The sequence below is a fragment of the Artemia franciscana genome, chromosome 14, assembly GCF_032884065.1.
Source record: "Artemia franciscana chromosome 14, ASM3288406v1, whole genome shotgun sequence".
Classification (NCBI taxonomy): Eukaryota; Metazoa; Arthropoda; class Branchiopoda; order Anostraca; family Artemiidae; genus Artemia; species Artemia franciscana.
In genome coordinates this window covers 28094184-28110801 of record NC_088876.1, presented here as the reverse complement: position 1 = coordinate 28110801, position 16618 = coordinate 28094184, and the positions used below count along the sequence as shown (strand labels likewise).

Below are 16618 nucleotides of genomic sequence, written 5' to 3'. Positions count from 1 at the left end.
CTTTCATTATAGCCCTAGAAAGCGGGATTGAACCACATTTTATATGCAATCTACTGTTTGAAGTAGTCAGTCAGCCGGGTACCCAGAACAATCTGTAGGCAATTTCTCTGGAAAACATCTAGTAAATTTTCGTCCGCTTTTCGGAGCGCCCACACTTCAGAGCCATATTTGATCACTGTCATCACCGTTGCTTCCAATATTCTAATCTTGATTTGCAGACTGATCTTTCTATTCTTCCAGACCTCCTTTTTTAACTGTGAAAAAACACCCTGAGCCTTAGCTATTCTACTTTTAACAACTTCACTACTCCCACCGTCAAAACTTGTTTTTTTTTAATAATGCAAAGGCATGAGAATGCAAAAATTATGTCTGCTACGAAGTGTTTGTGTTTTCTCTTACTGAGAAGAATCGCAGAAAAAAATTCCTCAGAAGCCTCACCCCTCTGAATAGTCGTATCAATTGAGAGGGACAAGAGGGTCTGTAATCCTACCGGCCCTAGATTTTGAAAAATGTGCTTTGTTTGTACGCGTATCTTCATTAAGGGCATTCAATACTTTAAAGGATCACTCCATGTTGTCCATAATGATAAAAAAAATTTAATTTGTATGGCTAAACTATATAGAATTGTCTGGGCTGTCTTGTTATAATTTATTATAAATTATTATAAAGATCCAAATAAACGACAGAAAAGGTTAAAGCCAATACCTACTTTTCAGGAAATCTCATAAATATAATTTAAATTCATCCGGTTTGTGGCGGAGATAGAGATATTTAGACTAACTGAAGCTTACATCATTGGAAAGTATTAATTTTTTTCGATTGAAACGAGGAATTTTTTTTAAGTTCAGGAAAGAGCAGTCCTTATAAATGGTCTAATATACCTTCTTAGAAAACATTAGAAATTAGCTGAAGGGAACTATCATTTGAGTAATTTCAGAGCTTTGGCAGTCCATTGTTCTTCACACTCCTTGATTGAAAACCTTACCGACGCAGAACGTATATTATTTTTGCCATATGTACTTCGGAATGACTGTGCTTAAAATTTAGAAATAGAATACAGGCTTTCTTTATTTTATTCTAGCTTCTCGCTAGCTCTTCGAATCCATATCAATATTTACCAAAATGGCTTCTGTAGTTCTTTGGGCTGTTGAAAAATTAGATAATGAACCCGTTTCTTTGAGACGGTCGACCAACGCTGAGACTCGCAAAGTGATGTTCAAGATATCGAATACCCTTAAAAACAAAAAATTCTTACACCAAGTTTTTGTCGATTGATATCACTGCTCGGTATCACTGATCGATATCGCTACCAATTAAGAAGCCACAACGTAAGTCCAGTTTATTGGATTTCCTACGCTACCAATACTATCGAGCTGCTATAGATGCCTTTGGGTCGCGAAAATACCAGAGTACTGCCCCGATTTTTAGATCCCAAACGACACCGAACCAGGTACTGAAGAACAGGTTGTAGGGAGAACCAACAAAATTATCTTTGATACATCTAAGACTTTGAATACACTCTCAGTAAAGTCGCGAGGTAAATAACAAGACATTATCTACGCATAACTAAGTTATAAAAACATTGTATCTGTAATATCTCAGTATATGCTAGGCTAATCAAGTGACAATTTTCAAGGGGTGCGCAATAGGATCTGGTATTTCGACTATGCAAGGGCGTATTGGAAGAAAGGTTTTGCCTCTGATGCGTCTAGAAATTTGTTGTACTATAAACATCCATGAACGTATTTCACGTATTTATGAACATATTTAACGTTTTCTCTCTCTCTTCCCCCCCCTCTCTCTCCTGTTAACTAGGCTCAAGTGGAGTATGAAAGTTCATATTCGAATATGAAAGTTCAAATTATTGCATTTCTAGTCGTCTTGTTGTGAGTAAACGGTGTCCAAATGCGTATCAAAATAATTTTATTTAAGGGACTATCTTTGAATTAAAAAATTTAAGAAAAAGGTAAGCAATTTCATATTGTGCGAGTGCAACGCTAATTGGTATCCAAGGATTCAAACAAATTTGTTGCATAATTCATGTAAGGTAATCGTTGTTCACATGAGAAGGAGCGATTCCTGGTGCATGTTCGACATCTGTGAGTAGCCCCGCAATGGCGATCACTGTGGAAAGGACGAGAAAAAGGATGTTGGCACTTAGTACAATACAAGACTTCATTATTGCAATCCTTTATAGTGTAGGTGTAAGTTTCTTTCTCATTTTCTACAATAAACTTTAATGTTGTCTCAAACATTAACTTAAAACCTTGGAATCTCTTGCTCAGAGACAAGGATTCAAATATCTTGAGAACCTCAGTCACTGAAAATTTTCGTATGTCCATCATCCCAAGGATTCTCATTGCAGTATCAGACCTTTCTTCGGGGTTTTTCGACACCCAGCGATAGAAACAATTTAAAAATACCTCAAATCTACCAGTTTCTCTCTCCATGGGAGGGGCACAACATATTCTGGAAAGCTCAAAAAAATCATGGACATCAAAGTCATCAATGAAACCTGGAATTGTCTTCCCTTGAATAATCAGCAGAGCAATCTCTTTTATAGCTGCTATTTTCACGACAGGGCAATCATAGGTAGTAAAAATGGACTTAAGCAATTCAATATCTTTATCTTTAACGTAAGTATCAAACACATGCTCTGCCATGGCTTCCTTGATTCCAATAAAGTTATATTTCTCGACAACATACGTGAATGCTTTCTTGTCAATTATAGCAAGATCAGGAATAAATCCTTCTTTATAGCAGTCAATAACAGTTTTCATAGTATTGAAGTCGACATCATCCGCCTCAACAAAGTTTTGTCGCCTCTCAAGCATATCAGAAGTAAACATACTTCTGAATACGTCGCTTGTTCCTGTTAAAAGAATTTTCTCGACTGTCAAGTCCCCTCCTTCACATTGAATTGTGACATTCGGGCTGTCATTCATGTCCAAATTTGCCAAGACTGCTCTGATATTTGATATAGATTCGTTCATTTTCTTTAGTAAGTTCCACTTTCAAACGTACCTGTAAGAGAAACATTACAGCTAAATTTTAATGCCTTCAGATAACCCCACACTCATGTCAATATATTATAGGAACAGATGTTATTCTCAATAAAGCACAAGTTAAACTTCAGCTTAAAGGGCGGATGTCAGCCTCCTTTATTGTGAGATGATTCTTTTAATTTTGCCTTCAATATCAGTTGACGGTTTCATTTGAAAAAAATTCTTGCTTTTGCGAATTAAATGATATTAGACCTTGGGCAGAAATCTGCCTTTGGTTTAAGAATAACACCGGCTGCTAAACTTCTACTTGATATGAGTTTGCTCTAATATAGAATGTAGCTTGCTTCTCCTCTATGAACTTAAGATTGTGAAGACCATGTGTAATTGCAAAAGCATCTTCAAGAAAATTAGTAATTTTTTCATTGTAAATCATACTTTATCAGCTTTATAACATGGTTGCCTATTGCCAATTTCATAACATCAGCTTTATAACATGGTTGCCTATTGCCAATTTCATAACATTAAACCACTGTATAAAAAAGGTGATAAGAGTGAGTTTAGTAATTATCGAGGCATTAGCCTGGTCTTCGTAGGTAGCAAATTACTTTATAATGATACATTTTTGACTGAAAGATAATGTAGAGTAAGTATACATCTACATCTACATAAGGAAGTGTCGACCAAATTTTCACTTTTAGGTTAATAATTGAGAAGTGACTGAGTTGTCAAACACCTTTGGCCCTCAGTTTTATTGATTATGAGCAAGCATTTGACTCTGTTGATAGAAAAGTTTTAACAAAGGTCTTATCTTTGTATGGTATACCAGACAAATGCATTAAAGTGATTAGTGCTATATACGAGAATAACACTGCTGCGGCTAAGGTAGGAAATGAGATTAGCAGCTAATTTTATATTAAATAAGTAGTTAAGCAAGGTTGTGTTCTACCCCCCCCCCCTTTATATAGCTCGTATTGATGGACTTTGTCTTAAGGAGCATAGGAAAGGCAATGGGAGACCATGGAATCAAATGAGGAGGTAAAACTCTCCTGGACTTAGATTATGGTGATGATTTAAGCATCCTAGATGAAACTGTGAGCAAAATAAATGAACTCTAAGAGGTTTTGCAAGTTCAAGGTGATAGAATAGGTTGAAAATAACTGTTAAAAAGATTAAGTCACTAAGGTTAAGAATAAGTGAAGATGAAAAGGTGACGTTGGGTAACTATGGCTTTGAAGCATGGGTGCTTCGAAAAGCGGGTGAAGATTTGCTAGATGCTTTCCAGAGATTTTGCTTACAGATTGTTGGGGGTACCCTGCTAACTGATCATATTTCAAACAGTAGGCTGTACGAAAAATGTGGTTCAATCGCGCTTTCTAGGGCTATATTGAAAGAAAGGTTGAGATTGCTAGGGCACGTTCTGTGGTTGAAGGATGACCGATTTCCGAAGATTGTCCTTATCGGCCAACTCTCATGGGCCAAAGGGAAAGCAGGTCGTCCTCGTCTGGAATGTGAGGATGGCATAAAGAAATATTTGAATGAAATTGGAACTTATTGGGAGGGTGTAAAGAGGGTGATCTTGAAAAGATTTGGATGGAGGAGGAGCGTGCATACCTGTGTTGGCCTCAGGTGGCTTGGTGCTTCGGTGAATTGTTAGTAGTAACAGTAGTATAACATGTTTGCCCATGTGCTTAATGTTTCATTTTCAAATCATATTGTATGCACTATTTAATACTCGAGAAGACTATTCGACCTGAAGTAATTAAATTTTCTCGACGCCGTTAAGCCCTTTCAATTCCTCATCTGAAACGTCTTAAAAATTTGTTTGGGGCCTAGGATAATTCACTCCTCTTCCCAGAAGTGACAAAGAATGTGGGTCAGTAGACATGGCCCCTCCGATCAAATTAGCATACAGATAATGACATTTCAATGACAAAAGGGTACAATCCGAAAAAAATGACATGATTTACCACTAAAATTTGATCACAGGAAAAGACTACCCGAAGCCTAATACAACTGTACAGGCTTCTAATCCACTTTATCCTATCTGTTGGTTCTCAGCCTTGAAATTCCCATTTCGTTTATAGCTTTTCTTGTAACATCTCTTAACCACATTTGAGGATGTCCAAAACTAAAAAACTAAAAACTGCTACTACTACTGCTGCTACCAACAACTCACTGCAGCAACAATCCGAATGAGGCCATCACAACTGCGCAAGCACCTCCTCTATCCCAAGCAATTCAAAGCTTCCTCTTTACACCCTCTCAAGAAGTTCCAATTCCTTTAAATCTTTTCTTGCCATGACCTCTTCCCAACAACTCACTGCAGCAACAATCCGAATGAGGCCATCACAATTGCGCAAGCTTCTCCTCTATCCCAAGCTATTCAAAGATTCCGTTTACACCCTCTCAAGAAGTTCCAATTTCCTTTAAATATTTTCTTACCACGACCTCTTCCCACCCCAGTTGGGCATCACATATTTTTGGTTTGGCCCCGTATGGATGTCCAAAAAGGATGATCTTTCCATTTGTTCCATGAATCAGGAGTACCATAATTATGATACAAGAAATTCACAATTTTTAAGCCATGAAAAAAGAAAACAGTCAGATCATTATGGGTGGCTTATAATCTGAGGCCTTCTGTTCGGAATAATCTGCCGGCTAGCATCAGGGAGTCTGTCAATTTACACGGGTGTAAAAATAAATTGAACAGATTTTATTTCACTAATAGATTTTGTAGGGCGGGAGGTTTTTAATGTTTTTTTTCGCAGTTTTTTGGGGGCGGAGTGGAGGCTGAATCTGGTAAGTAATATTTAATAGGATAATTTTGTTGTATTGTGTTCATGTGTATGTGCTGTTGTTTTTTTATATATAAGATAGGCTAGGTGGATAATTATGAGCTGTTATGTTTAGATATTTATCTATAAAATATAAATCATAACATGAATTTGCAGAACAAGTCCTTAGGACTTTCTTTTTGCTGCAATAATTTATTAACGGTGTCATTTTTATTTATGTTTATATTGTGGGCAAAAATAAAACCTATCTGCCTACCCACCTTCTACAGTGAAATATGTCCTAGACATCCCAACCTTTCTCTCATTATATCAGTAGAAAACGGAATTGATCAGTATTTTTCGCACACCTTACTGCTTAAAATAAGGTCAGATAAACTGGTGAAAATCTGTAGATAATACCTCTAAAAAACATCTAATTTTTGTTCGCTGATTTATCTTTCTTTTCCTCCAGCCTTTTTTTGCTGTGAAATAAAAACCAGTAAAAAAATAAAAAAATGATCATCATAGCACTAATCACTTCAATGTATCATACCTAATACATACCAATGTATCTGATCATACATAATGATCATAGCACTAATAACTTCATTGTATTTATCTGGTATACCATACAATGATAGAGCCTTTCTTAAAGTTCTTCACCTGCTGAATCAAACGCATATTCATAAACAAAAAAACAAAAATGATTAAAAAAACTGGTCTGATGACTCAAATGTTTCTCAATTAGTAATCTAAGAATGAAAGTTTAGTCAATGCATTCTCTACCCTTCCTATACCCATTTGTATTCTCTTAAAACTTTATCGAATTAAATTTAAAAGTACCATCATACTAAGTAATTTGTTTCCTATCGTAACCAAGCTAATGTTTCTATAATCACTACACTCACTCTTATCATCGTTATTTAATGGGTTTAATCAAAGTTCTCCCAAAACGGCAATATTTTGGGAGAAATTTGAGAAAGGGGTTTTGGGAGAACCCTTTTTTCAAAAGCCTCGTGTTAACGTATCATCCGTTGAAAGTGCCTTGATTGTTTTAATATTCATTATTCTAGACCATGAATAAGCTAGAATAAAGCAAGTTGAAGTGTATAAGAATTTTGTAGGCTGCAGGAAACACAAAAACAAAAGGAGGCAACCCCTTATTCTACTGAACAGTAGTTATAGCCTAGATATGTTTCTTAAAGGATGGGCGAGAGTATATTAAACTGACAAAACATTTCAGAAAAAAGGTTTAATAGTTCTTATTCAACTTTTCTAGTACAACTAGTAAAAACCCATTTACAGTAGAAACAAATCGTTTTGAGAATAATGAGTAGTTCCATGGCTAAAGCCAATGATATGTCAAAGAGCTAAAAATGTTTTGTCTCTGTCCATAAGAAATATATTTTCCATACCAGCCACCGTGCACATCGCAAGGATATTGGGGTTGGACACATGTGTACTTTCCATTGCATGTGGGACTGTAATGAAATGGATATTTAGACTTATGACCACATATTTCACACTCCAAGAATGCGCTCCTCTCACAAAGTGTATTATGATTCTTCATGGCTTCATTGCAGTCTGCAATGTAGCTCAGTGATTTTTCGAACATCAGCTTTGGGACTTGAATTTCCTTACTCAGCGGCAAGGATTTTAAGACTTGGAGAACATCACTGACTGAAAATTTACGGATGTCTATCATTCCTATGATTTCTATTGCCGCAACAGACCTTTCATCAGGGTTTTGGGAGACCCAATTGTAAAAGCTGTTGAAGAATGCATTGCAACTTTCGAATTCAGTTTCTTTTAACGAAGCACAACATATTTTTGATAGGCTTAAAAAGTCAGGAACAGTGAAATTAGTAATATATTTTGGACCTTTTCCCCCACTTGCGATCATAATGGCAAGTTCTGTTGTAGCTACCATTTTTGGGGCTTGACAATCATACGTGGTAAAAATGTTTTCTAGAACACTAATATCTTTATTTTCTCGGTATTTATCAAGAAGAGCTTTTGCCACTATTTCCTTGATTCCAATGAAGTTATATTTCTGAACAATATAACCGAAATCGTTTGCTTTGATTTTGTTAAAATCAGCCCCATTTCTATTTGCGTAGTAATCAAATATAGTTTCCATCGTCTCAAAGTCCACGTCTTCAGCTGAAACAAGATTCGTACGTTTTTCGGCCATGTCAGAGCCAAACATGGTCTTAAATACGTCACTTATCGCGGTTAAAATAACCTTCTTGACATCAATATTACCGCCATTACATTGAATTGTAATCATAGGGCTGTCTTCCAGGCTCAAGTTGGTTAAAATTGCTACAAAAGCAGAAGAAGTTTGGTTCATCTTATGTTAATATGATCCTCTATTACAATATACCTATAAAAGAGTTTCCTTGATATATATATATATTGAAATCGTTTGTATATTTACGTACAAAAATATGAATTGAAACATTAGAAATTTATTAGAAGAATCAACACAGCCATATAGGGAAAAAATTAGATTCTTTAATAATAAAATAAATTTAAGCAAATAAATACAAATAAATATAAATAAAATAAATAAAAAAATGAATAAAATAAAAATAATAAATATAATATAATAAATAATAAAATAAAATAAAATAAATAAACAAATTAATAAATAAATAGATAAAATAAATTTAAAACAAATAAAATTCTTTTTCTAAAATAAAATTCTAAAGAATCTTCGCAGCACAAGGTCACCCGAGTCTAACGCAGCAACATTTATCCTATGTCAGGTTTTTGGCTGCAATTATCTAGAGGGTCGCCACTTCATGCGTTCCCAAAGCCAAGCAGGTTTGAAAAGTAAAACTAAGGAATTAGTTCCAACCAGGATTAAATAAAAAAAAAAATTAAGTTTTTTTCTACTGAAAGTAAGTACCGACATTAAAACTTAAAAAGAACAGAAATTATTCCGTATATGAAAGGGTCTATCCCCTCCTCAAAGCCTCGCTTTTTACGCTAAACTTTGACTCTTTCTCACAATTCTACTTAATAAAGCAATAAAAAAACTTTAGCGTAAAGAGCAAGGCGTTGAGTAGACAGCCCCTTTCATTTAGGGACTAAGTTCTGCTCGTTTTGAGTTTTATTGTCGCTCCTTACTTTCAATAGAAAAAACTTGATTTTTTTTTATCAAGACACCCCTTACCATCGAAATATCCTCTAGACAATTCAATCCCGGTGAAAATTTACCCCGGACAGTTAATCTTAACAACTCCACACGTAAAATTGAGACGGAAAAGAGAAAGCAAGACATATAAAAAGAATTTTGTATAAGGATTCTGGCAAATTTCCGCAGTGTATAGTTCCTTCTGACAAGTTCACTCCCTGGAAACTTCCCTCCCCACGGAAAATTCCCCCATGGAAAAAAAACAGCAGAAAATTTGCCCCCCCCAAAAAAAAATGTATGCATGCATCCCAATAACAAATACTACGAGTAAACAATGGGTAAATTTTATAACTTAAAAACCTTTACCTGGAGATGTGGGGGGGGGTCTTGTTATACCCAAAGCCATATTTATTGGGCATTTCAACTATGATGAACAAAATGGCTATCTCAAAATTTTGATCGGATGATTTTGGTACCTCATACTGAGAAGGAGACGATCCCCTCATATACATAATAATTTATCTTCGTGTTAAGCTTTAGTTTTGTTTCTTACTTTCAGTTGAAAAAAAACTTGTTTTTTTAAAATAACAAACACACACCGAAAAAAATATACAATATCTTTGGTTTATCATCACATAAAAATCATAGTTAAGACGACGCTAAAGATAATATTAAATGCTAAGATTGGCCGAAAAATAACGCAAACAAATTATTGTTTATATTGGCCATTATTTAACAAAAAATTATTTTAGCGTAAAGAACGAGGTACTGACGAGGGGAAGAAACTCCCTCATATACGTAATATGATGGGATTCACCCCTTCGTCAATACCTCGCTATTTACGTAAAAGTTCAAGTTTTGTCCTAATTCTTTAAGAATGTCCCCTGAATCCCAAAAGCCATTCAATTAGAATATATAGTACTTTTGAAATTACTAAAATAACTTTAGCGTAAAGAGCGAGACATTGACGAGGGGGCGAACCCCCTCATATACGTAATAATTTCTGTTCATTTTAATTTTTAATGTTGCTCCTTACTTTCAGTTGAAAAAACTTGTTTAAAAAATTTTGTTTCTGTTTTTTTTAATAATGCTGGGAAATCCAGTACCACCTTCATTTAAATTCTCTTTTCTCATAAAAATTAGTCCATGGAAAGATCCTCCCACGTAACCCTCTCCCCGTGACCTCCCACCAGAAAAAATACCCCCTAATAATGTCAGAGTACTCCACAATGACCAATACTATATGCAAACCATGGCCAAAGTCCATAACTTGCAGCCCTTCACCCGGGGACTGCAGGGGATTAAGTTGTCCGCAAAGACATAGTTATTAGATTTTTCGACAATGTTAAATAAAATCGCTATCTCAAAATTTTGGTCCCATAGCTTAGGGAAAAATGAGAGTGTGAGAGGGTCTAGTTGCCCTCCAATTTGCTTGGTCAATTAAAAAGAGCTCTAAAACTTTTAATTTCTGTTAGAATAAGCCCCCTCACGAAATTCTAGGACCACTGGGTCGATATGATCTCCCCTGTGAAAAACAATAACAAATAAATACGTATCCGTGATCTTTCTTGTGGTAAAAATATAAAATTCCACATTTTTACAGATAGGCTACAAGTATGAAGGTGAAAATTTGACAGATATAAAATTTGACTGGATCGATATAATCACCCCTCTGAAAAACAATAACAAATAAAGACGTATTCGTGATCTTTCTTGTGGTAAAAATATAAAATTCCACATTTTTACAGATAGGCTACAAGTATGAAGGTGAAAATTTGACAGATAACTGAGGGAGAATTGGGACTAAATCAAAATAAACTATGCACATGTAGATTGTCAAAAGGTGTATCTCAAGAATTGAATTTGGATATTGAGTTGAAACTTTCAGAGAACACTGAAAGAGGAAGGTCAATTAACAAAAAGGTAATATATACATTTAACAGGTAATACTAATACCACTGCTACTTTTACTTATGCAAATAATACTACTAAACTACTTCAACTACTACTTCAATTGCAACAACTTGTAATGCTTAGAGTATTAAGGTGAAAAGGGCGTCAAAAGGGTGGCAAAAGCGCACATCAACAATATTTTTGGAATGGCTTAACGTGTCAAGTTGAAACTTCCGTGGCACCATGAAAGCGATGTTCAACTGACCAAAAGGCAATATGCACATGCTACTACCGCTATTAATACTGCTGCTACTACTGCTACTACTACTACTAACACAACATGTACACTGCGACTACTTAAACTACAACCAAAATTACTGTGATAATAGTGCTATTAAGGCTAAGTCTATGGAGGCAAAATTTGAGAGAATATTGATGGCAAATTCGAACTAACAAAAGAATTGTCAAAATAGCGTATCTTGAGAATCGATAAGTTGAAACTCTCAGGGAATGCTAAAAGGGGAAGATCAGTTATCCAAAAGACAAGATGTGCACACTACTACTAATAATGCTGCTAATGCAACATTTACTAGTTCTACTACTACTATTACTATTGCTCCAACTACTACTTCTACGCAACTACTTGTAAGGTCAAGGGAATTAAGATGAAATTTTCAAGAAGTATATGAATATACGGTTTATCAAAAAAGCAAATCGACAATACCATAGCAATGGCTAATTATATTAAGTTGAGTTGTTATACTACTGCTGCGTAGCAGCAGTAATATAACTACTAGTATAACTACAGTAGTTACATCTAAGGGTATGAACGTGAAATTTTAAGATAATATTTCTGAAAATTTCTATTGTATGGATGACAACCTGCCATCCATATGGAGGTTGTCAAAAGGGCATATCAGAAATATCTTAGGAACTGTTTCGCGTGTGACATTAAAATTTATAGCGCTTGTTTTGGGGGAGGCTCAACTCACCAAAAGACAATATTTGCATCATAATACTGCTGTTTCTACTCCTCCAACTACTGCTCCTGCTATAATTATTATTTCTGCTACTACTACTACTACTACTGCTACTAAAATTAAGATTAATACTATCAACTCTACTCATACTGCTACTACTGTACCTACTGTTGCTACTACTACTTCTACTACTAATAAACCTAAGGGTAGTAAGGCGAGATTTTAGGGCAATGTTGTAACTGTATTGAACTAAATTGTAACACACAATTTCAAGAAGTATATTAATATACAGGTTATCAAAAGAGCAAATCGACAATAAAATAGCAATTGCCAATTGTATTAAGTTGAGTAGTTATACTACTGCTGTGACTACTATTACAAATATACCTAAAGGGCATTAAGGTGAAATTTTAAGAGAATATTTCTGGAAATTTCTGTTGTACAGATGACAAGCTGCAATCCGTATACAGGTTGTCAAAAGGGCATATCAGTAATATCTTAGGAACAGTTTCGTTTGTGAAATTAAAACTCATAGTGCTTGTTTTGGGGGATGTTGAACTAACCAAAAGACAATATTTGCATCATAATACTGCTGCTTCTACTCTTACAACTATTACTACTGCTACTATTATTATTACTACTAATACTACTACTAAAGCTAAGACTACTACTATTAACTATACTCCTACTACTCACACTATGCCCACATAGGTTGTCAAAAGGACTTATCAGTAATGCTTCAGGACTGGTTGACGGTATTAAGTTAAAATTTCCCCATATGTTAAAGGGGAGGTTGAAAAAAGGTGCTATGTGCATACTGCTGCTAATGCTACTACTGATATTGCTACTACACAAGCTAAGGGTATTAAGATGAAGCTTTCAAGGAATATTCAGGGTATTAAGATGAAGCTTTCAAGGAATATTCAGGCAAATATTGAGCTAAATCAAAACGAACTATGATCTTGTATATTGTCAACAGGGTATCAAAGCAATATCACAATGGAGGCTTTCATTATTAAGTTAGACGTTTCAGCTTAAGTTGTGACAGATTTTGAACTATCTAGAAGACACTAAGTGTATACTTTTGATACTGCTTCTACGGTTACTAAAATTAATGTCACTATGAGTATTAAGTTGAAACACTTCTGGGGAGTTTCAATAAAACAAAAAAAACTATACGGATGCAAATAATAAAAGGGGATATAAGTAATATCTTAGGCAGCGCTGCTCTATCATAGCTAGTAATATCATTGATACTTTAAAGGAGGTATTTTGATTAGAAATTCAAAGTTCTAGTTCCCTTTTTAAGAATCAAAAATGATTGGAGGGCAATCAGCCCTCCTCTTTAGCTCATAATTTTTCGAGCACTTCCAATCAAAATTTTAGACAGCCATTTTGGTCAGCATAGCAAAACGGCCATGTAACTGTATCTCAAGGGCTATTGTGTAGGTTAACCCCCCCCCCCACAGTTATGCAATTTATTCATTATGTTTAAAAACTAAATTTTATTTTAAATTTCTTTACTTTTATAACTTTAATAAATCAAATATTATTAAAATTTTAAGGAATAAATATAAATCAGCATGTGCATATTAAACTGAAAATAAAAATGCATTTGTATTTTTTTCCAGTAAAGTGCAAATTATGTTCTGGCCTTGGAAAGCCATGGGGGATTTGAGCCCTACTCATGTTGTTTTTGCCCGTTTTAAGTTTGACTAGGTTATTTTTTATAATATCTGCTCGTTTTGGGTTTCATTTATTTATCGATGCTGATTTGTGGTAGTTTCACGCTTGGTAGATTGTTTGATTTTATTTTTGCTCATTTTTGGTTTAATATAGTTCTTTACTTTTCTTTAAAAAATTCGTTTTATGAAAAAAGTTTTTTAAATTAATATCTAAAGAAGACAAATATTTGTAACTAAAACCAAAGACAAGTCAAAATACTGGTATAGAGTATCTTTCCACAATAGGGAGGTTTCTGAAATACCGGTATATGCTATCGCGCTCAACTGATTCTTTTATAGTCACCTTGAATGATGACAATGATGTAAAATAAGGCAAAAATCTTCCGTTTATAATTTTGATTTCTGATCTTTTACTCTATTCTGTATGCTCATGATATATTGCTCAGCTGTAACTTAATACATAAGAAACTCAGTTTTCTTACGTAATTTATGAAATTACAAAACTTCGGGATTCTATAGATAATATGATTTCCAAAAAAGCAATCAAGTGGATTAAATAAAGCTATTTAATGGATTACTTGAGAGGGCTTTGGGGTTGTCAGCCCTACTCCTGTTAATTTTTGTTAGTCTTGAATTTGACTAGGTTATCTATTGTAATTTCTGTTCGTTTTGGGTTTCATATATCTAATATTGGTTATTTGTGGTAGTTTTACATTTGGAAGATAAGAAAAATAACTAGTCGAATTTGACAACACCCGTAAGACTTACCCGATAAAAAAAAAACGCCCATACACAAAGTCCGTAAAACTTAAACAATAAAAATTTGTTGGTTTCCAAAGGCAACTATGGTTTCAAAGTAAAGCTATCATTTCTTTTACAGAAAATTCTTGCCGGACAATTAAATTCCCGCTGAAGGGAAATTAGTCCCAGAAATTGTCTCTCCACTGAAAATTTACCCAGACAATCCTCCCTCCTACAGAAAACTCCCCACAAAAAATGTCTGTAAGTTTCCCAATAACAAATACTATCTGTCAGTAAAGGACAAATTATTAAACTTAAAAAGGCACTTTCACTTCTAGAATGGGGTTCTGGTCATTTTGTAGTTTGGGAGGGAGGAAGATACCTCAAAGGGTTGATTTTAATGCCAAAGCATTGCAGCTCTCATTCAACTACCACATAAATACAGAAATAATTCAAAGGGAGAGACGAGGGGAGGTTGAGGTGGAAATTGACGTATAATCTTTAGGGTCGTTAGGGGGTACAAAAGAAGATTTAAAAAATGCATGGAAAATGTGAATATGATATCTACCATCCTTATGATCTCTGGGAATATTTCTTGTCTACGCTGTTATTATGAAAGAAAAGAGTAATATTAAACCCCAAAATGAGCAGAAATTATTGCGTACAGGAGGGGACAGTGCCTTCCTCATCCATATCTCCACCTCAATCATCGCAGAAACTTCGAAGTATGCTTATTAGATCAGAAATTGAGTCCTAAGTGAATGGAGACCAACCAGCCGCGTGGGGGTGTTCTTCTACGGGGGACATTTTCCGAGGAGGAGGGTAAACGACGGCCATCTTTTACTTTTATGGTACTATATGGCTCATTTTTCAGTTTCCACTGTCATTTGAGAAAATTTGCTCCGACTTGCCCCCCCCCAGGATTCGGACGAATTACGCCACTGTTTGGAAGTAAGACTTATAAGTTAGTAAGACTTGCAATGTTTGGACTGCATGTTCAGGATTTAAGTGTACAGTGTAGTGTATATTCGAATAATTATAGTGTATCTATAACCATGCACCCACTCTTTTGGATATAAACTGTTTACAATCTTGCTTTAATGTTTCTACTGTGCAAAAAACCTTAAATTGTTTTCCTTGTTTTTGAAGATTTGGATGGGGGCTGTAAACCTCCATTCCAAGGTTTCTAACTAAGAGGATTTAGACGATGGACATTTTCTTTGATCTTACGTCATTTCTGAGGAGTTTCATACTCTTTTCCAAAATACTCCAACATTTATTTTCATGTTAGCGGATAATTGTTTTGGGTAATTACGTATTATCCAGAACTTACTCAAGAAATGAATGAAGTTAGGTTAATCATAATAAAATATATCAAAGTATGATACAAATATATTTCCTTAGTAACAAAATTATTGAAACTACACCAAAGAATTATGGAGAGCAGGCCGCCAAAATTAAATATCTAGCCTAACCACCCCTATATGTTAAAGGTTTAATTAAAATATACCTACATCGTAGTTTTTTCACGAAGGAATAAGCTAATTATAACTGAATGCGAGAAAAGAAAACCGGTCAAACCAAGTAAACTTCTCGAGTATTTTTTGGATTATACGTAAATGCTCGACCATTAATAATCATTGTTCTAGAACATCTTGGTTACCTTAACTCTGAGCAGTTTTCCAACAAAAAATGATTTAGGCCAAATAGGCTGAGTGTCAGAAATGCAAAAAAAAAAAAAAAAATTAAGCATAGGCCTTAATTTTTTTCTGAAAGGACTATACAATTCTTCACTAATGGTAGTCTACATTATTTCTTTCTAGATAATAAATATAATAATAGGATAAATCAAGTTTCACCTTCAACCACCTGACTGGCTCTTCGTTATTTGAATCTTTCTCGGCAACTAACAAGAAACAACTAACAAGATTTAACACATTCAACTTCTTTTCTCTTTTTTCATTGATTCTGAACCAGTGGTGGAAAAAGGATTATATATTGAATTAATTAAAGACCTCAAATAAGATAAGTCATTTAATTAAAACTTGTTTGACTGGTTTATTCCAATTAAATAACCTGAGCAATAGCCCAAACGATTGCGTTACGATAAAGGTGAGAGGGGAAAAGTAGGCAGAAGGGTGGGGGAGAGCTGTTTGCAAGAGCCGTGGTACCCGCCGTGCTTGCCCCTTAAATTGCGGGGACAAGGTAGGCAGCCTCCAACGCTTCCCTTACTTCTCTCGCAAGTGAACCTTCAATCTGTTTTCAGACTTTACAGCTATATGTTTTGAAGGAGTGACCTTTGGGAGAATTTAAGCAATTACGCTACGATAAAGTAGGGAGAAGAAAAATAAGCAGAAGAGGGGTGAGAGAGTTGTTTGCAAGAGCCGTGGTACCCACC

At 34.9% G+C, this 16618-nt stretch overlaps 2 protein-coding genes across 4 annotated transcripts in view; one reads left to right on the top strand and one right to left on the bottom strand.

Annotated features, from left to right (window-relative positions):
- Positions 1-16618, top strand: part of LOC136035530 (tRNA-queuosine alpha-mannosyltransferase-like) — a 162673-nt gene that overhangs the window by 42287 nt on the left and 103768 nt on the right. The gene's annotated exons all lie outside the window — the stretch shown is intronic.
- Positions 1907-16170, bottom strand: LOC136035528 (uncharacterized). 2 transcript variants are annotated; one of them, XM_065717372.1, is made up of 2 exons: positions 16080-16170; positions 1907-3024 (listed from the first exon to the last, which is right to left on the bottom strand). In XM_065717372.1, exon 2 carries the CDS (start codon positions 2991-2993, stop codon positions 1998-2000), a length of 996 nt encoding a protein of 331 aa, XP_065573444.1. In that variant the 5' UTR covers positions 2994-3024; positions 16080-16170; the 3' UTR covers positions 1907-1997. The 2 variants fall into 2 exon arrangements, with proteins under 2 accessions (XP_065573444.1, XP_065573443.1); XM_065717371.1 differs by lacking the exon at positions 1907-3024 and adding an exon at positions 7017-8165 and having other exon boundaries at positions 16080-16164.